At 33.4% G+C, this 23,855-nt stretch overlaps 1 protein-coding gene across 4 annotated transcripts in view; it reads left to right on the forward strand.

The window, feature by feature from the left end:
• The window catches only part of mbt (serine/threonine-protein kinase PAK mbt), a 116,408-nt gene extending 93,216 nt beyond the window's left edge, over positions 1-23,192 (forward strand). For all 4 annotated transcript variants that reach the window (XM_090399149.1, XM_090399151.1, XM_090399150.1 and 1 more), the window contains 6 exons: positions 5,068-5,256; positions 8,355-8,488; positions 8,737-8,863; positions 15,364-15,489; positions 18,176-18,310; positions 20,042-23,192. In XM_090399149.1, coding sequence (XP_090255275.1) covers positions 5,068-5,256; positions 8,355-8,488; positions 8,737-8,863; positions 15,364-15,489; positions 18,176-18,310; positions 20,042-20,203 — 873 coding nt within the window. In that variant the 3' untranslated portion in view covers positions 20,204-23,192. The remainder of the gene's footprint in view (positions 1-5,067; positions 5,257-8,354; positions 8,489-8,736; positions 8,864-15,363; positions 15,490-18,175; positions 18,311-20,041) is intronic.
• Positions 23,193-23,855: the final 663 nt, after the last annotated feature.

Below are 23,855 nucleotides of genomic sequence, written 5' to 3' on the forward strand. Positions count from 1 at the left end.
CTTCAATAGGGTGTATACTGTATATCACTTTTATGTGTTTTTTGACATATAGGTATATGTAATCATATCACTTACTGCAGTCAACTTTCACTATAGCAAATTATAGGGAGAAGAAATAGTTTGGAGTAATGGAAAATTTGCTGTAGTGAATATCTTTTAAATAGCATTCCTTCAATAGAGAATTTGGCTGGGACTTTTATGTTTTCGAATATGTGAAAAAATTCACATATTGAAAAAAAATCTTTAGTAGGAGTTACAGGTTTCTGTCCTAACTAAGCTTGTTCCTATGGTTAGAAATGGGAGAGGGGACATAGTCATCTTATAAAGCCACAGCCTGTTACCACAGCCAGTAGGTAACAAACTGTGCCAATTATCACCTGTGATATTGCTATTGTGATGTCATCAAATGAACAAAGTTAATCTCTATATCACAGTACCAGTCAAGGGATTAATGTGCACATACTGACTGATCTCATTCTGTACCATTGCCATTGTGATTTCTAACTTTCAGTTATTCTGTGAATGTAACAAGTGATAGTTAATATATAAATTTATATAAATCAGTATCTTCATATAAATTTGGACAAGATAACCAAATATTCTCAAATATTTGGGCATAATCCTGGAAGGCTGGAGGTATCGCTTAATAATAATAATCCTCAATCCAAAATTATTTTGAGCATAATCTCAAAACAAAAATAATTATGAAACTATGAATAGGATAGGAGAAATGCGAATGTATGTTATGTTCCATCGAGTCGTTTTTGACTCCTGGTAATCCTATGAACATACATTCTCCATTCAGATCTGTCCCTGACCATGTCTTTCAAAATTATCAAGTGCTCTCCAGTTGCTTCTTTAACTCCATCCACCAATCTAATTCTTGGTCTTCCTCTTCTCCTGCTTCTATCAACTTTAGCAAGCATCACCATCTTACCAGACTGTCATTTGCTTGCATAATATGTCCGAATTATGATAATTTTTGCTTGATGATCATAGCTTTGAGGGAGCAATCTGGCTTTATTCTATCACTGATTTTATTGGTTTGCTTTGCAGTCTTATTCTTAGTAAGCTAAGAATAAGACTTGCTTATTCTTAGTAAGCATCTCCAAACCTATAATTCAAATGCATCTATCTTCCTTCTTTCATTATTAAAACACTTAAGGAATAGAACAACGTAGTTAAGGATATAAATTAAATTAAACTTTAATAAATATTTTCCGATATTTCGGCAACGTCACGTTGCCATTTTCTAAAGGAACTTACAAAAAAGTTACGTGCACGTAGGCACTACAACACAGAAACTGGGAATGAAGAGATGAAGCTATTGTTCTCCTAACAGTCCTGATGGTGCCCTCTAGCGGGCTAAGTAGGTGTTCTTGGCCGTTGGGCTGAAGGTCTGCAGATGTAGGCTTCCCAAATTTGGGGCAGTCGCATACAACCAAATTTGTTGAGGTTTGGAGAATTTCTTAGGGCTGAGGCTGATTCCATAAAGAGTCTTTCAAATTTGTATTTGCTACGGTGTATCACTGTAGCTTTCTTCCACCGTATTCTGTGGCGTGTATCCAGAGCATGGTCCGCAAGCCCAGAATGACTCTATTTGTGAAAAATTGTTGCTACGCGAACAAATCACCGCCACGCGGTCGCTCTTAGCGGATGTTAATGAAGCTATTCGTGCCGTCGAAGATGAGCTTTCATGCACTTTGAACCACGAACTTTGGTCGATTTTACATGACGTCTCATGTACCGCTGCCGAAAAAGAATTTAAAAAAATACGAGGCCGACAGATGAAAAAGTTCGAAAAATTAAAAAAGAACTGTACCGTCTCTCCAAAACCTGCTACCAACACGGTAATCAACCTTTCTTCAGTCACCCTGAAGCACTCAACGCGCTGTCACGTGGACACAACTTCGCCATTGCTCCCAATAAAATACCTAGTGAGGATATAATGATCCAGATTGAGCGCGGAATCCACCACCTTCCACATCAAGTCGCCAACAGTGTAAGACTGGATGTAGCCTGTGTCCTTTCCAAAGCAAGACCACCAAAAACCAACATAACAAACAAGGAATATAAAACTACAGGAAATGAAGAATAATAAAGAATTAGTTATCACCAAAGCGGATAAGGGAAATGCAACTGTAGTACTTAACCAAAAGGACTACACAGGTAAGCTGAATGCTCTTCTATTAGATCGGGCCACTTACCTCCCTATCAATTACAATCCCACCAACTCTCAAATTAGAAAACTTCACAGGCTCCTTAAGAGAGTCACTTCTTGGCCTGTAGAAGTTACCAACAGATTAAAGCCGTTTAACTCTCTACCCTCTATTTACGGACTCCCAAAAATACACAAAGACAATGTGCCATTACGTCCCATAGTGGATGGCATTGATTCCCCCACATACAAATTAGCTAAACATTTGGCCAAAGAGCTCACACACTATACTGGCAACACACCATCACACATAAAAAAAACTCAGCCCATTTCAAAGCCAGCATAGAAAACCTTACACTCCAACATACTGACATAATGGTCAGCTTTGATGTGTCCTCTTTATTTACAAATGTCTCACTCAAGGAAACTTTAGAGCTAATCCAAGCTAAATTTTCTCCCGATATCTCAGCCTTATTTCAGTTCACAATGAACTCAGGCTATTTCGTTTGGCAGGGAAAATTCTACAAACAAATAGAGGGGACAGCCATGGGTTCACCACTCGCCCCACTCTTGGCCAATTTCTTTATGGAGACCTTTGAAGAAAAAGCCTTAGCCTCTGCCCCACAAAAACCAACCATATGGCTTTGCTATGTTGATGATGTGTTTGCTATTTGACCACATGGCCCGGATTCACTCCTCTCCTTCCTAACACACTTAAACAACCAACACCCCAGAATCAAATTCACTCTGGAAAAAGAGGAAAACAACAGCCTCCCTTTCCTAGACACACTAGTCACCCGCCAGCATAATGGATCCTTGGTTTTCTCAGTTTACAGAAAACCCACCCATACAGGCAGATACATTCACCAACAATCCCGCCCCCCCCCCCTCCCAACAATATGGAGTAGTGAAAACACTATACAACAGGGCTAAACTAATCTGTTCAAACGACTTGGCCCTATACACTGAACTAAATCACATCCTCAACACTTTCTCAGCCAATGGCTACCCCCCAAAAAAAATCCAAAAAATATTAGAACCTACAAACCACAGATCCCCCCCCTCCACAACAAGGATTACTCTAAATCCATCACCATTCCCTACATCTGAGGCACCTCGGAAAAGATTACCAAAATCTTAAAAAAACATGACCTGACCTCCTGTTACGAACCTTACAGAAAATTGGCATCCCTTATCCGCTCCACTAAAGACCAACCACTTCCCCTAGACCTACCTGGTGTTTACCAGGTCCCTTGCAGTTGTAAACTGTCTTACTTTGGCCAAACAGGCAGGACAGTGAATATCAGAATTTCGGAACACAAGGACTACATCCGTTTTCACAAATACAGTCATTCTGGGCTTGCAGACCATGTTCTGGATACACGCCACAGAATATGGTGGAAGAAAGCTACAGTGATACACCGTAGCAAATACAAATTTGAAAGACTCTTTATGGAATCAGCCTCAGCCCTAAGAAGTTCTCCAAACCTCAACAAATTTGGTTGTATGCGACTGCCCCAAATTTGGGAGGCCTACATTTACAGACCTTCAGCCCAACGGCCAAGAACACCTACTTAGCCCACTAGAGGGCACCATCAGGACTGTTAGGAGAACAATAGCTTCATCTCTTCATTCCCAGTTTCTGTGTTGTAGTGCCTACGTGCACGTAACTTTTTTGTAAGTTCCTTTAGAAAATGGCAACGTGACGTTGCCGAAATATCGGAAAATATTTATTAAAGTTTAATTTAATTTATATCCTTAACTACGTTGTTCTATTCCTTAAGTGTTTTAATAATACATAACCAACGTATAAGCCTGTCTACGAGAATCAACTTCCTTCTTTCACTCTTTCTCAGGTCCAACTTTCACATCCATAGAGTACCACAGGGAATACCATTGCTTTCACGATTCTGATTTTTGTTGTGAGGCTAATATCTTTAAAGATCTTGCTTAAATTTGTCATTGCTTTCTTTCCGAGTAATAATCTTCTTCTAACTTCTTCAATACAATAACCATCTTTATCAATTCGGGATCCTAGGAGCACAACATTGTTAACTGCTTCCATTTTCTCCCCATCTACTTAAAAATCATTAAGTTCACATGTTGCCATAACTTTTGTCTTTTTGAGGTTGAAATGTGAATAGGATACATCTATAGTATAAATGTAATAAAGCCTTAATAAAATGTGCAATGCAGAAAGCACAATGTGTTTTGTATAACTTTTCTATATGTATACACGTAATAAATTGTTTTTCTTATTCAAAACTTAAATCAGTCATTAACAAAATATTGTATGTCATGGGTAGAAAAAGTTGTGCAATAAATGTCATCTTTATTTAAAAAATTGTATATTAATCCTTTAAGTGGTGAGTTAAAAATACATCTCACTTTCTATAGCATATAAATAAATGAAAAAAATGTAAAGTTGCTAAGAGATTGTAGTGCTTCCCTGCAAAACTCAAAAGCCAATATTAAAATTTGAACATATATACACTGATGCTGTTTTTGGGACATGGTTTATGTATATATACTGCTTTTCTGCTCACAGGGTTAAAACACTTTAAAAAACTTTATTCTCCCTCCCATTCTTAAACATATTTCACTTTTCTATTTTGTAAACTTGTGTGCAGTCTCTAGCCATTTGAACCCCCCCCAAAAAAAGTGGCGCTTTTACATCAGTAAGTTGCCATTACTGATGTATAGAAAATATGAATGAAAATACTGTCAGCACAAAAGTTGATGAATGGCCTTAGCCTTAGTATATAATTTTCATAATTGATCATCACATTAATCTGTTTGCTGGTATTCTGCTTTTATTGTTTATTAAATAATACTGTTCTTTTTTTTGTTTGTTTGTTTATAGTTAGTTTGCAGTTGAATTTCTTTAATGAAATCTTACTTATTTTCAGTTCCGTGCTGCTCTTCAAATGGTTGTAAGTCCTGGTGATCCCAGAGAAAACCTTGAAAACTTCATTAAGATTGGTGAAGGCTCAACAGGAATTGTATGCATTGCAACTGAAAAATCAGTCGGACGTCAGGTTGCTGTTAAAAAGATGGATCTTCACAAACAACAGCGTCGTGAATTGTTGTTTAATGAGGTTTGTACATTTGAAAATGATGCGACCTTAAAAGATGATTATTGTTACTTTAATTTAAACAAGCATAAATACTTTGTTACATATCATACTTTCATGTAATGTTTTTCTTTTGAAAATTAACTTTATCTTCAGTTATAAATAATATAATACTAATGTAATGATAATTCAATGATATGTTTAATATAATCAGAATAGAAAAACTTTTTAAAAAAATTGCTCTTAAGAGAGAGAGAGATTGTTGGGATATTTGGTATAACAGTGTCCTGAAATAAATGTTAGCACCATCATAATAATTAGAAGAACAAGAAGACATGCACACTTCACTTGTGAATGATCTAGGTTTGAATCTCATCTGTGGTGTGAGGAATTTTTAAATGCACATTTTCAACTAAGATGAGTTAACTGTCTCATACTGAGGCAGCAGGGTTTATTCCTCTTAGAAACTCAGATTTTTATCCCTGCAGAATAGACAGACAGATAACACATGCAGTCAGCAGACAGAAGGCCTGTATAAGCTGGTGGTGAAGATAGTGGATTATGTAGTGTTGCATGTCCTCTAAGTTCACAAAACTTTTAGATTATGGCTAGGAACAATTAGATTACAGGACCATAGTCACAAAACTTTCTAGACCTTTTTCATATGAAAAATGAGTTTTTCAATATAGATATTTAGTAAAATTTTGAATTGTTAAAACAAAAACCAGACTAACTTAAGTACAGAATTAAATATGTAAACAATTGATATAAAATACTGCAGCTTTCCAAGCTTCCACATCCTACTATACATGCTCTTCACACCAATAATTGAAAACGATGTTGCATGTTGTTTCGGGTAATGTGGGGCTTGCTTATTGCAGTGCTACCATGGAAGCCTATGTTGTTAGCCTTGGTTTTGAATGCTTTTGTCCAGATTTGTGTTCCAGTCAATGTATAGATCTTCACATTCAATGTGTTCACTGACAAATGGTGGTTTTTGCATATTATCCTTTGTAGCACTCTATAGTCGCATTCAGTGAGTGTAGTGGGTCCTCCACTTAGTAGCACTTGCAGTTGACTCAGTATGGTATCACTGATAGTTGACTTGGGATGGCCCAATTTGTCAACAATTTGCTGAACAGATATGCCTGCAACAGCCTCTTTCAAATTCCCTTCTCGCAACCATTTCACCTAGACACAGATGCATTGACTTTTGGGCATCATATTCCTCTAATTTATATTGGTTGTAAACACATGACTTGTTACATGGTACAATGCACCTTGCCCATAGAGGTGTCCATTGACTTCTTTTCAAGCAGTGCATTCATCATACTTCACTTGAAACTCTTCACCATCTCTAACTCACCACACCCTGTGGCAACACGTTATGCTTATCTACATTCTCGCAGTAAAAGATCTGTATAAAATCTCTTACCAGATTGTATTTATCATTTCATGAAATTACTTTATCTCCCATCCATTTCATTGGCAGGCTTCATAATTCTCTGCAAGAAATGAAGTATCATATTATACATTAATCATGACAGAACTAACAGAAGCATGAGTTATCACTGTGCAGTTTAAGCAATATCTTGTTTAGCTTAGCTTGATTTTTTGGGTTATTGTAAAGCCGAACAGAATGCACAGTAATGCTGCAGGCAATTATGACATGACATCAACTTGGACAGTTGTCATTGGAAGTAGTAAATAAATAGCATACCTTAATATGTAACAATAAAAGGGATCTTCTTGTCGCTAGATAACACTTCATGAAGGTTTTTGTGACAATGATGAAATATACAATAATTATAATTAAAATGTGACGTTAAAAACTCCTAATATACAAAGTTGTTTCATAGTGAATTGAACTATTTCAAACATCTTCATAAGAAGCCTAATTACTGAGTAACTACTACACTTCATGTGCATTTGTAAGATTATAACAATAATTATGATAGTTCCTTTACAAATTGGCTTGGGGTTCATGTTCATATGAAACCAAGTTACTAAGCAATAAATATTTGAAAGTATTTAGTTCATTTTGGAACACCCTGTATTATAAAGCAGTCATCAAACAAGTTTCATGAAGTTTCACTATCAAGGAAGAGTTTCTCCTTAATGTAAGATTTATGTCACTGGAAGATAAATTATTGTCCTGTCTTTCTTACTTTACCTGCTATCTGTATACCCTACATTGATTTCAGGTGCCTGCCTTGGTAGATACCATTTAATGCATACCTTTCATACCCTTTAATGTGTTCATTGCACATGAAATTAATTTGCATTTACTTAGAGTGCAACTATATTGGAGTGTTCTTATACTTAACCAGGTTTCAGTCTGATATTGGCATGATTTGCTTTTCTTATAAACTCATTTATTATCTTCTAGCAAAACTGGCAGCCCTTGTTATTTACTTTGCAAGACGTCTTTGATTTGATACTTAATGCTGTTAGCAAATATTTGCATGGATCATGCTTTAATCTTTAATATAGTAATATTTTACAAAGCTCTTTCATGCTATCCATAGTTATGTAATCTGTTTTTATCACATGAAGGTTACATGTCATAAACTGTTACTAATTTTCTCTTAAGTAATTATGGTTATTGTTATATACTGCGACAGATAATATAAATAACATTTTGTGCTTTAACAATCCTTAAAGTCAGTGCCGTAACTAGCTCTTCATGGGGCCTTGTGCAATTTTTTTTTTCCCCTCATCCTTGTTTTATTTTTTTTTTCCAAAAAAAAAAAAAAAAATACAATAGAAATAGATTGGTTAATTTTTAACTTTAACCAAAAACGTTATGCAATCAGCCCCCCCCCCCACCACAGTGGATTTAAAATTTGAAAATGAAAATATAATACTGATTATTATTATTTATACTTCATTTCAGACCCCCTGCGGCCTATGCCTCTGCACCTGTTGTACCTGCTTAATTACAGCACTGGTTAATGTGCTGATTGATTTTCCAATATCAATTGATATTGAATTGAATTGAAATTCCTTGATTGGAATATCAAAATGTATGTTGTCTGAGCTTTTCTACATAATTTAAGTTTAATATTTGTGTAATTTTGTACTTAAAATTTTAAAAATGTTTGTTTATTTTTCATGGTTAGGTTGTAATTATGAGGGATTATCATCATCCAAACATTGTGGAAATGTACGACAGCTTCCTAGTTGGTAATGAATTATGGGTTGTAATGGAATTTTTGGAAGGTGGTGCTCTCACTGACATAGTTACACATGCAAGGTCAGTAAAAGAATTTTTTTAAGTACTAGTAGAATTATTTTTGCTTTTCTTTCAGTGGAAAGAATCATTATAAAATCATGAAATATCAATTATATAAAATAATGAAATTATTATTTGAATTGTTCAACATTTTACATATTTCGAATACGTGCATATTTTTTTACAAGTGTTTATTGAGCCATTGATTGTATATCTGATTTTACTTAATTGCATTTGACCAATAATTTTTATGTTCTTCAATATTACAGAATGGATGAGGAGCAGATAGCTACGGTTTGCAAACAGTGCCTGAAGGCTTTAGCATTTCTGCACTCCCAGGGTGTTATTCACAGAGACATTAAGAGTGACTCCATTCTTTTAGCCAGTGATGGAAGAGTATGAAAATTTTGTCTTAGTATTTCAGTTTAGCTTCTATATATATATATTCATTCATAGCTAAGAAATGTAGCGAAGTAAAAGTCTTGAAAAAAAAGTTGGATAATCTCTTATTAAAAAAAAAAAAAAAATCTGGCATTCTGTATTTTTTAATTTATTTAGGATACATTATGATTTTGTTAAAATGCATTATGATTATAGAGTGAATTAGAAATAATTGCTGTCCTCTGTTTATTCTAATTTTCTTCAGAACTGTTAGCGTTCTCTGAAGAAAATTTAAGTAAACAGATGACAGCAATATCAAAATCATACACTTAAAATTAACATGATTAGGAACAAATTTGGCATTCAAGAAGGTACAAGCAAAGCTAATATGAGGTGGTATAGTTACATAAACAGAATGGGAGAAGAAAGATTAGGAAAAATAGGTGTTTTGATTTTGAGGATATCAGGAAAATGACTCAAAGGAAAAATGCAGGTGGGTTGATGCAGTTTAGTTTTTCCGAAGTCCAAAATCTGACCACACTGAAAACCTGACTAATAACAGCCACAAAAAACAAGCACATAAATCAGGACTGGCATCTTAAATCAAGCATGGGTGGCATATATAAAAGACCTGCATATTAATGGATTAGGCTATGAGTGTATTTTAGTCTACAGTTCACATCTGAGAGCTGCTCAACTTTTATTCGCTTTAAAACTTTCTTACATGTTATTCTTTTCAATATGAAATTCAATTTTATCCTGCTCAAGACTAAATAGTGATCACTTCCAATTTCAAATCCTCTGTACACCCTGGTGTCCTGCACAAGGGAGAAAACATCACTATCAACAATAACATAGTCAATGAGACTTTCTTATTTCTTGCCTGAATGATATAATCACGTAATCACAAGAAAGATATTTATATATTGATTACGTGATTATATCATTCAGTCTTATGTCGCAAGTATCCTTAAAACAACAATTATTTCTTGCCTCTTCTCTCCATGTGAATTTCTGCACATTTTTATGTTGGAACATGGTGTTAGTAATAACCAGTCCATGTCCTGAAACTAATAATAATGCAAATATAGTTCTCTTGCTATCATGTTATATCCTGTACACTCTTTGAGGATGCATGTAGAAAATAATGATTTATATATGAAGGGAAGGCTATTGTTTTTCAAAGGAAAACACACAATTCCCCCCTCTCCCGAATATATTCACAGTATATTCTCATTTTATTAAAAATAAATAAATTGGAAATTACTTGTCTTGAAATCTTCCTTTTACAACATCAGACTGTTTGTTGTGGTTTATTTTTAGTCTCTTTGATTCTCTATTTCCTTTCCTTTGGTTTATATTTTGTTGTTTTTCCTTAGTATTTTTATGGCATTCTATTCACATGTTGAAAATCCATTTATTTCTATAATTATTTGTTGTTCATAAGGTTGTTCTTGTAGAATTTCTGTGTTTATTTTATTATCCATTTTCTTATCTTAGTTTAGTGTAGCCTACTATTTCTTCTCAAAAATTTCATTGCCTGTGTTTCACTTCCATATAATATGTTTAGCTAAATGTTGAATATTCTTAATGTTGTATTTCTCTGTATTAAATCCAGCTTAAAATATCATTAATCATTTCATTTTTATTTATTTATTTAACTTATTTTTTGTATCTTTTTTTTCGATGTAGCTTATATTATAGCCAAGATAATTAAATTATTAATTTGTTCTGTTGTTTGTTATTTATTACTATTTCGGAACTCTGTATAAAACATAGTGTAGATATATGCAGTTCTAGTAGCCATGGTTAATAGTTACATGAGCAGCAGTCTCAGACATTGCACATGTACTTATGTGGCTTATAGAATTTGGCATAATCCAGTAGTGGTAAGAGTATGACTGAACACCTGTATGTTGCATTCTGGTAGTTAAGGACTGAATAATTCTACGTCCATATCTATGTCACTGAATGCTTGTCAGGATTCTGTCTAGCCAGTGGAACAATACCATTCATACCCAGCATGAGTGCTTGCTGGAGTTGCCTTTCATACTGTTATAGTTACTCTGGCAATGGAACCTTTAGAATAGAAGCATTGATGCAGCCAATTAGACTATGTGGTTACTGTTTCCTATGCTGCACCATTTGGGTGTGACGTAAGTACCAAAGCAGATGACCTTGATACTGGTCTGGACGTCATGCTTAGAATAGTAGCTACCATACTTGATCTATTTACTCATCCTCTGGCTCATAATCCCTGCTTTCTCACACTAGCATGACAGTAAATTTATATAGATATGGTATCACTTCATTCAAAATAAAAAATTTAAAAACAAACCTCCCTCAAAAAAAAAATCCCTTTCACATTCACTTCACCAACATTCATGGCATAAGCACTACCTTAAATTTTGCACACCATCACCTATAAACCCTATTGCCTGTTTGGGATGGAAATCCAGAATTATTAACACATGACCATTGGTAATTCAGATCATAATCTCTTACAAGTTTCATCTCTAGTGGAATGCCCTATCTTCAGCCATCAGCACTTGTATCCTTTGGCACTGTAACGATGTCAAGTGAAAGCATATTATTAAAGTACTCTGAATCCAAGTTATAGAAAGTTTTTTCACTTGGTTATAAAATGAATTATTCTTGACAAGAAACTATATATATAGTTTCCATCCTTGACTGAGGTGCAAACTTTTCTTGGTTCTAGTAAGGGGTCTTGAAAGAGATGAATAAGAAAATAATTCCATTGCGCAAAGAAGGTTCCAAGATAGATGTAGCAAATTATAGGCCAATCAATATATCAGGAGTAGTAGGTTAAGAGAAAAGTTCAGTAGTGGATAAATGGATACTGAATGGCCATTAAGTGTTATTGCTGGATCTTGGATCTTGCAACAGGATATGACATGGAACTTATGTAAATTGGAGCAAATAGGAATGAATATGAAGCTTGGGAAAATGGACAAGGGTAGCTGATTGTCATACACTGCTCTTTGATGTCTGAGTAGAATCCAAGAGAAGGCAGATGACTGTGGTATGCTCCACAGGGACTGCTGTTCTTGAAATTATACATCAAAGATAATAAATTGTTTGTTGAAGGGAAATATTTATTTTCTGCTGATTGCAGGATCCTACTGTAAAAATCTTACATAACCATTTTACTTATGTTCTTTTTTAGTTTTATATACACTGAGTGAAAAATGCATTAATGAGGAATACGTTTTTGTTATATAATAGTGATCTTTAAAAATATGTGTTTGAATTTATTAATGCAATTGTATATGTTAGTATTATCAGAACCACCATGTAGTAGAGTGGTAGCATAATAAAGGAGACTTAAATATAGATGAGTAGTAAAACTTCCTTACCGTTTGTTGTAAATAGTTAGTAGAATAATATAACATCTCTATATTATTCCTTAGGGAATAATATAGAGATGTTGCATGTATGTTATTGTATGCACGTTTATAGTAGTGTTCATATGCATACCATACACTATTACTGTAGTAACAGCAGCCATTTTGTCATTAAGCTTTCCTCTGAATCTCCGTAACAAGCATGTGCATTAGTTATTTTTAGGACTGCTATCACTGGGTAACAAGAATGCTAGCCAGCAAACAGTAGGCAAGGAGAGCTGAAATGGTGAAGTAAACTACTGAGTTAAGTTCTGTCATCTTGGAGAAGTGTTTATGTGAATCTTTAACTACTTCCGAGGAGGAACTGTGAAGTTAATAATTGAAGGAAAGTATAATGCTTTCATATGCAAGAAGCAAGTGATATATGTTCCAAGGAGCAAGATGGAATCAGCAGTAAAGTTTTTTTGGTTGGAAGTGCATCTGGAACTGTTTGTCAGATACCTACTTCAGCAAAATGAGGAAAACATGCATTAAGGAAACTTACTCGCTAACTAGAATATATGCAAGTATACTAGTCAAGTGAGATCTTTTGATTTTTACAGTATTGTAAGGAATTTGAGAGATAAGACAGAATGAATGAGTGAGTAAAAATTATAAAAGAAGTAAACAAAACAGGAAGATAAAGACAGTAACTTTCCATGTGGTCAAGTAAAATGACAAAACTTTTAGCTGAATGCTGTACTTAGTTTGTACAGTTTTGTGTAGTGTTTGATGTTATCTGTTGAATTTTAGCTGTGATAATCAGAGAATGAAAGAATTTGCTTTAAGCCCATATACAGTAATTCTAAAATGGCCATATACAAGGATGGTCTGAAACATTCTCAGCCTCGACCATAGATGGAAACACTATTTGCAAGATATTTTTTTCTAAGTTGGTTCATCTGTCATAAGCATCCATGTGAAATTGCAAGTCATTCTAACAAGTAGTTTGTTTTATACAGCTGTCTGAAGCAAAAGTGTTGTCTGTATCCCTTGAAATGGATAAAATTTGAGTGTCGTGCAGTTATAAATTCTTTGTAAAAGAAGATTTAATGCCAAAAGAAATTTTTTTGAAGTTTATAAAAGTTTATGTGCACTCTTCTCCTTCATTTTCGACAATTAAGAAATGGGCTGTGAAGTTTAAACGTGACTGTACCAGCCTTGAAGATGATCTACGTGAAGGATGTCCAAAAAGTGTAACGAATACATTCAACCAGAAATCATTGATCCAGTGCATGATATGGTATTGGATGACTGACAAGTCAAAGTGCATGAAATTGTTTGAGACTATAGACATTTCAAAAGAATGTGTAGGATATATTTTGCATGACGAATAGCAAATGAAAAAGCTTTGCACAAGATGGGTGCCGCGCTTGCTCACAGCAGATCAAAAACGCACTCGCATGAAAATCTCTGAACAGTGCTTGGAGCATTTTAACAAGAATAAAACTGATTTTGTATGTCAATTTATTACTATGGATGAGACTTGGATTCATCATTACACACCAGAATCCAAACAGCAATCAAAACAATGGATGTAAGCCGGTTGTTCAGCACCATAGAAGACAAAGTCGGTTCCATTAGCAGGAAAGGTCATCATGGCATCGGTATTTTGTGCTGCCAAAGGCATTTTATTTATTAATTATCTTGGAAAGGGTAAAAAATTAACCAGGGAATATTATTATTCTAATCTTTTAACCAGACTAGACAAAAAAATTTGTGAGAATAGACCTGGTTGGCAGAAGGAAAAAAAAATCATCTTTCATCAGAACAATGCACCTGCCCACAAAGCTGTTTTGGCAATGGGAAAATTAAAGGATCTGCTCTATGAATTATTGGAACAGCCATCCTATTCCCCAGATTTGGCTCCCTCTGACTTCTATCCCTTCCCAAAACTAAAACTCTTCCTTGCTGGTCAGCTTTTTTCTTCGAATCAAGAAGTGATTGCAGCTGTAGATGGGTATTTTGCAGATCTTACTGAGAACCACTGCAGGGATGGGATAATGGTGCTGGAGCATCGCTGGAATAAATGTATTAGTCTTAAGGAAGATTTTGTTGAAAAATAAAAATAATTTTGAGATCATAAATTCGTTTTTTCATTGTTAGGCCGAGAACTTTTTTTCAGACCACCCTCGTAGTTATTCTTTGTATTTACTAAGAATTTGGAGATTCAGCTATATAGAATAATAAAAACTGTTTATTAACTGTGATTCTACAGTTAGCTATGATCTCCTTAAAGAGAAAGTCAAATACTTGATATACATAATTCGTATCTGTTGTATATATATTTATATATTGCTTGTCAAGAAGGCAGTGCACTGTTCCATTTCTCCATTGGCAAAGTGCATTGTTGCATGTAACGAAGTCACATGTTTATAGCCAGCATAAATTGGAGGAATATTGATGCTCCTAAGTCAGTACAACTGTCTGGGTGAAATGGTTTGCAAGATGGGAACTGAAAGAGGCATTGTGATAGGGTTCCATGTTGCTGCTGTTCCGCATATTGTTGACACAAATTGATGACCACACTTTGACTGACTTCTACAGAGCCCTAATCTCAACCTATTGAACATATGTGGGATGAAATGGAGAGTTGGGTGAGGTCAGGTGATGTTCATCCCACAACAATCCAGGACCTCATTACATGGCTACAGGAAGAATGGTCCAAAATTCCCATTGATCACCATCATACGCATGTGGAAATTATTTGGCTGTTTGTTCCTCACACTAGGATCTCAAAATATTAGTGTTTCCCATATTTTAGGAAATTTTATGTAACTATATTTATTCAAATTAGGCTGATTTTTCAAAGCCATATCAGATTCTAAAAACGGGATTTCTCTTCTAAATTAACTATGATTGAGCTATTGACGGATTTGTCAGTTAATGCAATACAATAGGTATTGTGAACAACAGTTAGTGTGGATCACTCATAAGTATTCTAACTCCATGATGTTCATTTAATGATAATTATAATTTTTCTACACAAGGGAATGAAAAATTGATTATATTGGTTTGTTTTTTAACAGATTTATTCTAATTTCATTTTCTGTTTCATATCAAAATTATTTACTAATTGTTGTGTAAATGGATTTCTCTTTTTTCTTTTAGGTGAAATTATCAGATTTCGGATTCTGTGCTCAAGTTTCTCCAGACTTGCCTAAGAGGAAGTCTTTGGTTGGAACACCATACTGGATGGCACCTGAAGTCATATCTAGACTTCCTTATGGTCCAGAAGTAAGTAATGTTTTGTTATTTCGAGAATTATATTGAGAAATTTGCAAGTTGTAAAGTAAGAAATTCAAAAAAACACAATCTGAAATAGTTGAGATAAGTGTTGAGTAGTATGAGAGGTGTAATCTGTATGATATTCTGAACTTTGTCACAAATATTTTACAGCAGTTGATGGAATTTTGGTTACTGCTCTGAAAATTGCAATTTTTTTGTGATTTTATATTATATACATTTTCTTTTCTTAGTTATCAAATGTCCTTGAAAAACTTGCCTGAAATTTGGCTTTTATAGGACAATTGGCTTCAATAACCATTCATCCTAGGAGAATAAAAAGTTTATACAATATTTCTTTCTTTAGATTTTTTTTAATTGAAAAAACAAAAGATATGCTGCTTCAGGATGATATGTTTGTTACTTTTCACTTACTGCTAGAAAAGTAAAGGTTGTTCAAGCTTGGCTGTTTAAGCCTAGTGGCAAATTCAACAACATATCATTCTCACCCCTTCCATCTCACTGCTACGTATGGCCATATTTCTTTTTTGTTGATACAAGAATAAAACTGTTGGGAGAAAGAAGGGTTTATTAGTGAACTTCAAAAGGTTGAAGCTGTGGTGGGTTTGGGTGGTGGTGGGGGGGGAATTAAAGACTAAAGTTATTAAAATACCTTTTCATGGTTATTCACACAACTACCTTCTTAATTTGCATATCAAAGATTTTTTTCTGGTTGCATGGTGACAATATGCAGACCATTGAAAGTAGTTTTTCAGCATTTCAGTACTTTTTTTTGTTGGTGTGTGTGTGTAAGATCTACTGGTCAATAGCTTCGTATTTTTGATTTTCATTTATGATGCTGAGAATATCCTGGATGGACAAAAGGTCTAATGAAAGTATAATAAGTCAACTAAAAATCAAGAGGCAGGTATTCTCAAATATTTCGGTCACATTTCAAGACGTGAAAATGACAACCTGGAAAAACTTATCATCCAGGGCAAAGTGGAAGGACAAAGAAAAAGAGGATGCCCAAGACCATGATGATTGGACCAGATTAAAAACATCACCAGACTTACTTTAGATTTGTCCACTGCTGCAACAAAAGACAGAAAGAAATGGATGGAGAGACATTGTGGCTAGAGGGTCATGAATCCTCAGACTCAAAGAGATTAAGCAAGATGTGTGTGTGTGTGTGTGGACAGAGACCTCCCCCCTACCCCACCCCAGGAAACAGGAAATAGCTTGCTGATGTAGGAGGCAACTGACTGCTGGAACTGAGTCGGTTTATTTCCAGTATATAAATGATTGTTCTGTACTACATAAAATTTAATCAAAACATACGTTACAGTTTTCTTTAACTAAAAAAAAAGAATATGCCCTGGCTTTCTACAAAAAAAATTTAATATTCCAGCTCCTTAAATATCAATTACTAGATTAGTTTCTACTTCAGTTGGATAGTCAGTGACCCGTGATGCTGAGTGTTTTACGGAAATGAATTTTCCTTCATTTATCACCAGTAATATCCACGTCTTGACAAGCATATCACATTACCTGCAATAACCCATAAATTGTTATGATGACTGACTGACTAAGAAACTGCAGCATATAGTCTAATTAGTAGTGGTTGTATTTCAGGAGAGCAAGCTCCATTGGCTTTGTTCTACTGCCAGTAAATGCATCATTCCTAGCACACTGCTGGAGGAAATCCCATAAAATCTGAGTAATAGTAAGAATGTAGTTGGCAGTTGAACTGTAACATAACAAACTTGCTTAATAAAACTCAACAAATACACTACAAAAAAAGAAGAGAAAAAAGAATGTAAAGCAGAAGTAAAAGTTATGATTAATGCACATAAATTATAACAGAAAATTCATGTTTTTGATGAGGTGTTAATTCTTCACTATGTAACTTCATATACACACAGTTGACTCACTATAGCAGACTCTGAGTAAACCATAAAATAGTTTGCTATAGTGAATTTTCTTTAGAATACATTGTGCCTATAGGCTTCACTTAGAATTGTGTACACACACACTGTGTGTGTGTGTGTGCACGCGCGCGCGCATGTGCGCAAGGTTTAAAGGAGAAAGAACCTATTTAATATTTTTCTTGAAAAGCTTGAAATTTTAAAAAATTAGAAAATGAGAACACTGGAAGTGACAGAAGAAAGATCTAGAAAAAATTCTGCTAATCATTGATTACAAAATAAACCTTTAATGGTCTCTTTTTTCAGATATGGCACCATTTCCATGGTGCTATATCTGAAAAAGTAATGACTGTTTAAATAGTTAAAAATGCATTATTTTCTATAGTTTCACTGTTCAGAATGAAGCTGATGTTTTTTTTTATTTTTTATTGCTGATTTGCATACCATATTTGTAGCAGTTATTTAATTTGTTACAAGGTTTCATTGACTTATGAAAATGTATCTAAGAGATAAGATCAATTATTGTAAATGAATAAATAACTGAGCTTAATACTTCCTATTCTGAAATCAGGTTCTAAATGCTGATTTGCAATATTAGTATTAAAATGTATCATTTTGCATATAATACTTGTGCATTAAAATTTCTAATATTTTGAGCAGTTTTTCCTTTGTATCCTGTAGCATTTTACAGTACCCACACTCATCAGTATCATGTGGGTGCAGTGAAATGTAAAACACTATTTTACATTGGTCGTTATTTTCTTTTGTAGGTGGATATTTGGTCTTTAGGTATCATGGTGATAGAAATGGTAGATGGAGAACCTCCGTTCTTCAATGAACCCCCACTGCAAGCCATGAGGAGGATAAGAGATATGCCGCCACCAAAATTAAAAAATACACACAAGGTTGGTAGATTTTAGCATATTGCATTTCTAATTTGTTTTGGGAGTGGCAGGTTGATTCTCACATGCTCATTGAGTTATTTGAAGTTTTCTGTTGTGTGTGTAATTAGATAACATATTGCATTACTCATAGGAAAGTTTTTAATTCTGGTTTTGTTTGGTTCTGGTTACTCTTGAAGGATATTGAAAACTGCAATTAAAATGCATTTCTTTATGTACTATATTATGATGCTATTGTGCTGTTTTTATATACCAAATAAATCACTTTGATCTCAGCTTGCACATTCAAAGCTTTTCCATATGAAAATGATCCTGGTCATTTGGTAAAACAGTACACTGTTGTGTTTGTGTTTTCCCATCTGCCTACAGAGCAGTTTTATTTTCCTCTAACAGCATAATTGCAGAACTATACCTCCACCCTAGTCTTTTGTAAGATATTTGCAGTTATTTGATTGGGAGAGAGGGGAAAAAAAAAAAAAAAAAAAAAAAAGCCAATGCATTCTAGCTATTCACAAATCAAGTTAGACTTTTTCTTAACAGGATTCGAATATCATTAGACCATATATTCCAGTCTTCTAAGGCACTTCTTACTGCATCAGCCCACCTAGATTTTGGTCTTTCTCTGGATATGGTAATAATAATTTTACCTACTATCCTGACAAGAGACACTTGTTTTGGTAACCTTTCTTCTCCCATTCTGTTTAAGTGATCATACCACCTTAGATTAGCTCTGCTCATATGTTCCTGAGTGCTAAAAATGTAAAGTTCCTTCCTAATATCCTCATTTTTAATATGATTCTACCACTGATGCCATTTGTTCACTCCCCTAACTTTTCTCAGAACTCCCATATCTGTGGTCTCCAGTCTTTCATCTTGTTTTATTTCTAATTCATCTCTCAGATCATAAGTTTACATTGGTTTAAACACAGAATTGCACACAGCTAATTTAGTGTTTCAGCTAATTTCTCTCTTCCATATTTAATCATATTTCATATGATTTAATCTTGTAATCTTGTGCTATGTTTTTATTTTCAGATTGCTTGAAAATAAAGAAACATTGCTTATTTGTACAATGCTTTATTTCAATTATTTAATTTATAGACTAGTATGCCACTAGATTAACTAACTCTAAATTTTTAGAGTTAGATAATCTAGTGGTATACTAACTGTAAAATTTATTTAACAGAGGCTGATAACTCTCCCCCACACACGAGTACTTCCCCCCCAACTCAAGAAAAACACCTTTTTTAATATTGGGCCTAATCATTTACAATAATGATTTATGGAAGTAATTTTTTCTTTTAATTTGATTGTTGGTTGTTTCTTTTAATTTTGCTTCCATTTGATGTATATTTTAAGCCCTTCATCCAGTTCCATAGTCATGTATCCCTCACTCACTTAAGGATTAAATTAATGGAAAACTTGTCTGTTTTATGAATTTTTCCTTGAGTCACTTTCCAGGAATGTGATTTGTGAAATTAATGGCAAAGTAATTTCATGGAAACCTAATTAATGTAGGAGTACATTTAATTCTGTCTCTGCATAGTCTGTTATGTCATTTGTTTATATTTTCTGGCCATGCCTTTCTGTATGGACAGGATCATTTATTTATCATGTGTATGGAGCATAGAATGGTTATTGGTATGTAACATCATATGTCTTGCTTTTATGACATTATTGTACAGATATTATAAGTGGATATCACCAGGCTTAAAGATGCAATTATTTTTCTAGGTATCTCCAAGGCTACAAGGCTTTTTAGAAAAAATGCTTGTCAGAGATCCAGCACAGCGTGCCACAGCTTACGAACTGTTACAGCATCCATTTCTGCGACAAGCAGGGCCACCTAGTTTGCTGGTACCACTTATGCGTAGTTTTCGTCACAGTCCTTGCTGATTGGATTTTAACGTGACAAAGGAATCATGTTATAGTGCTGACTTGTTATTTCCATTTGCCAGGAAACAGTTGAACAACTTTAATTATACTAAGAATTAGGTTATGTTGTGTGCATTGCTCATTTGGCAATAAGAAAGAAAAGAAAAAAGCATACAACATTTTATAGTTTTATACCTCCATTCAAAGAGCTGAACATTGTTCTGTGCTGCAATGAAGCATTTAAAGAAACTGTCTGGTATTAGCTGGTTGGTATATTTTGTTATAGGAAAAAAATAAAATAAATATCACAATTTTGAATTGTGAATAAGCTAGGAATTTTTGCATGTACAGCATTCATGAAAAATACATCTTATTAATTTTTAATGAATTTTCATTTGTAAAATCTGACATCAACGTAAGTGTGCATATTAAAAAAACGTTTTAGTCCATAAATATGGCCTAGGGCTTGCAGATATTGCATTTTAAAATATTTTATTTACTTAGAATATGAAATGCAGAATTTTCATAAGTCATCCTATAATTTTAGTATTTTGTGTCATCTTTACGAAATAATGGTTATTGAAAAAATTTATCTTTTTTATGTATGCTTGACCTTAATTGTCAATAAACTGAAATCTCATAGGTTGTTTTATATTACTTGTAAAGACTTTCAATTTTTATGTTGCAGACATTAGCCATTGATTATTTCGAGATTAATTGGAATATGGTAATTGTTTCCTTTTTTTTAAAAAAAAAAAAAGGTGATTGATTAACTATGATATTGTCTTAAGGAATAAAATAGGTTTTATTGTTAAACAAAGGAAGATGATTAAATTTTTTTTATTTTTAACAGAGACTTTATTCCATTCCCACAATATTTGGTTAATTGCAGCAAATAATTAGCCACTTTGGAACAAATAATATAGAATGAAGATGTTATGTCTGTTATTTTTATTTATTTATTTTTATTTTTTTCTTCCCCTAAGTTATTTAAAAACACAGTAATTAACAATATTCCAGAATCAAGATTGTGACATCCTTTCAAAACTATTCACATGAAGCATACTTTTCTGGTATTTGGATTTCATATAGATTCTGTTAAGGTTCCCTATTAGCATTAGGATCACAGAGAACATCAGGTTCTATAATAATCTGATTAAAAAGCTTAATTATTCCTGTTTTGAATTACTTGGATATCTAATGAGAGTTTGAGAGATGGGCTCATTAAGCATCTATTTAAACAAATACAGCTTGAGATTTGATCTCCTTACAGTTTTATATATACAGGTGGCTTTCTCCTCTCCTTTCCCCCACACAACAGTAACAAATACCAACTTCTGTAAAGCTAATATCTGTAAGATATTATTTTAATAATTAGGCATAGGAATATCAGCTTATACATGCAAATCAGTTGTTGCTTACCCTCAGGAGTTGTGAGCAGGGAGTAGCATCCAGATTACTGTGTTCTGTTAATCTCTCTACTCAGTTCATTGTTATTATTTTGCTGTTCAGTTTTTCCCCTTCCTGTTTCATTACTATTATTGTAATAGTATTACTTTCCACTGTTATTCATTTGTAACTATACAGTACTTCAGCTTAGCTAGGTTAACAAGCATTTTTTTTGCATTGAGGTGGTTTTGAACAAAAGCTTCTGAATGAACACTTTTGGAATCTGTTCTTAAATTGAGGATCCCCTTCTCCTCCCCTCTCCTCCTTGATATATCAACAGTCTTTTATCTGAACAGTTGGTTCTCATTATAGCAAACACCATTATAACAAGGTAACTCACTATTAAAAAGAAAAAAAAACCTACTGAAATATCCTGACCAAGGCTCAATGCTGTACTGAAAGAAACTGACAATAGTAACCTATCTACTATCACAAGTTAAGTGGTCCCAACAAGATTGCTACAGTGAGTTGGGTTGACCGTATTAGATTTTCATTGCATTTTCGTTGTCATTGACATCTGATACAGTATTAAATATTTTTAACAGGAAGTTTATCAGTAAGAACTATTTAATTTTGCATTTCTGAAAACTACTTTTTACTATTTTTTTTCCTACTATAAAAATAAAATCATTTGATTTTTTTAAAATTGTTTTCATTATTTATGCTTTTCTTTTATTGTTTGCCATTTTATTTCTTAAAGTTTCACCTACCTTAAGATTTAATTTTCAGTTATATTTGAGGATAAGTGGGAAAGATGCTTACCTATATGAATGCATGCATGTATATGCAGAGGAATCTTTCTTTGTAGGATTATTGTATATTTAAAACTCGCTTCTTCATTGTAAATAGCACCACGAAACATTTGACTCGAAAGCATCCAGTGATCATGAATGTTGCCTCTGTGTTTAGTAATATCTTTCAAGAACATAAACGTTTGTACTATTAACTAATTTCTTTATTCTTTGTGCTGTTATGATGTGTGTAGTTTGTATATATGCTAATTTAATGCACTGTTAAACACTTCATACTGTAAATGTATGGCATCTATAAACAAAATTCTAGTTTTATTATATATTCTGCATAATTTTTCTTCATTTTTTTTATCACTTTATATTATAATTAGAAGGCAGTCTTATAGACTTCTTTTTAAACACCTACTACTTAGTTTATTATATTGTAATATTTTATGTAAGAGATAATCAATGTATATGAAGGGAAACATGCATTCATGATCAATTAATACAGTGTGTTTTTAATATTATAATGCAGTACCTCCAAAATCTATTCACCAACATTCATATTTTGTTTATATTAATGCTTGAGCATTTGGCAAGATTAATGCATCCAGTAATCTGATAAACTGTGTAATGATACGTTCTCTAAAATTCACTAAATGCATTCAAATTATTATAGCAATTATTATGAAACAAATTATTATAAGAATAATGAACATAAAAAAGCACTTATATTTCCTGTAAATACATTTCTTGTAATCTGTATTTGATTTTCATGCCTATGTGCTTAAAGTTTGAATTAAATTTTCAGTTTAGCTCCTTCAGTAGGCAATGGTTTTGGATTCAGTTTAAGAACTTCAACATTATGGTAAATAACTCCTATCATAAAGCATCATCCATTATTTCATTATTTTGCTCAAAATACATGTACCTCACAGAGATGAATTGCTTGTTTAAAACTGATCGTAATCTCCAGAGCTTCTATTTGTTAATTCCTAAGTTATCTTAAGCCTATGTGTTACATATATTTTTCATTTCATCAGATCATAAACCAAGAATTGTTCATGATTGTAATAAAATAGGATTCAGCAATAAATGATTTCAGTTAATGTTCCCAATGCATTTTACTGAAATGAATATTTAAAAAAAAGTATTCAGGTATTTTTAGCTGTACACCCCTTGAGGGTACATGGCAGGAATTTGAGGATGATGATGGTATTTTTAGAAATAGGGAAATAGTTGATTTCATTTTTGTGCCTACACACATGCACACAATAAATCTATAATTAATATTCTTAGCTTAAGATGGTTCGTATATACATATGTGCAAATCGTTTTTAAATTTTTTTTTAGTGATTTCTTTAACATTTACTACATCTTGATCACATTTCATTTGAATATTATTCTCAAAGAATATTTTATAAAATTACATTGTATCTACTATGAAATGTCAAGATTTTCCATTTTTCTTGGCATATTTTAGCTTATGT

This window comes from Typopeltis vanoorti, chromosome 10 (genome assembly GCF_054136105.1).
Source record: "Typopeltis vanoorti isolate ZY-2024b chromosome 10, IOZ_Tvanoo_1.0, whole genome shotgun sequence".
In the NCBI taxonomy this organism is placed as follows: domain Eukaryota; kingdom Metazoa; phylum Arthropoda; class Arachnida; order Uropygi; family Thelyphonidae; genus Typopeltis; species Typopeltis vanoorti.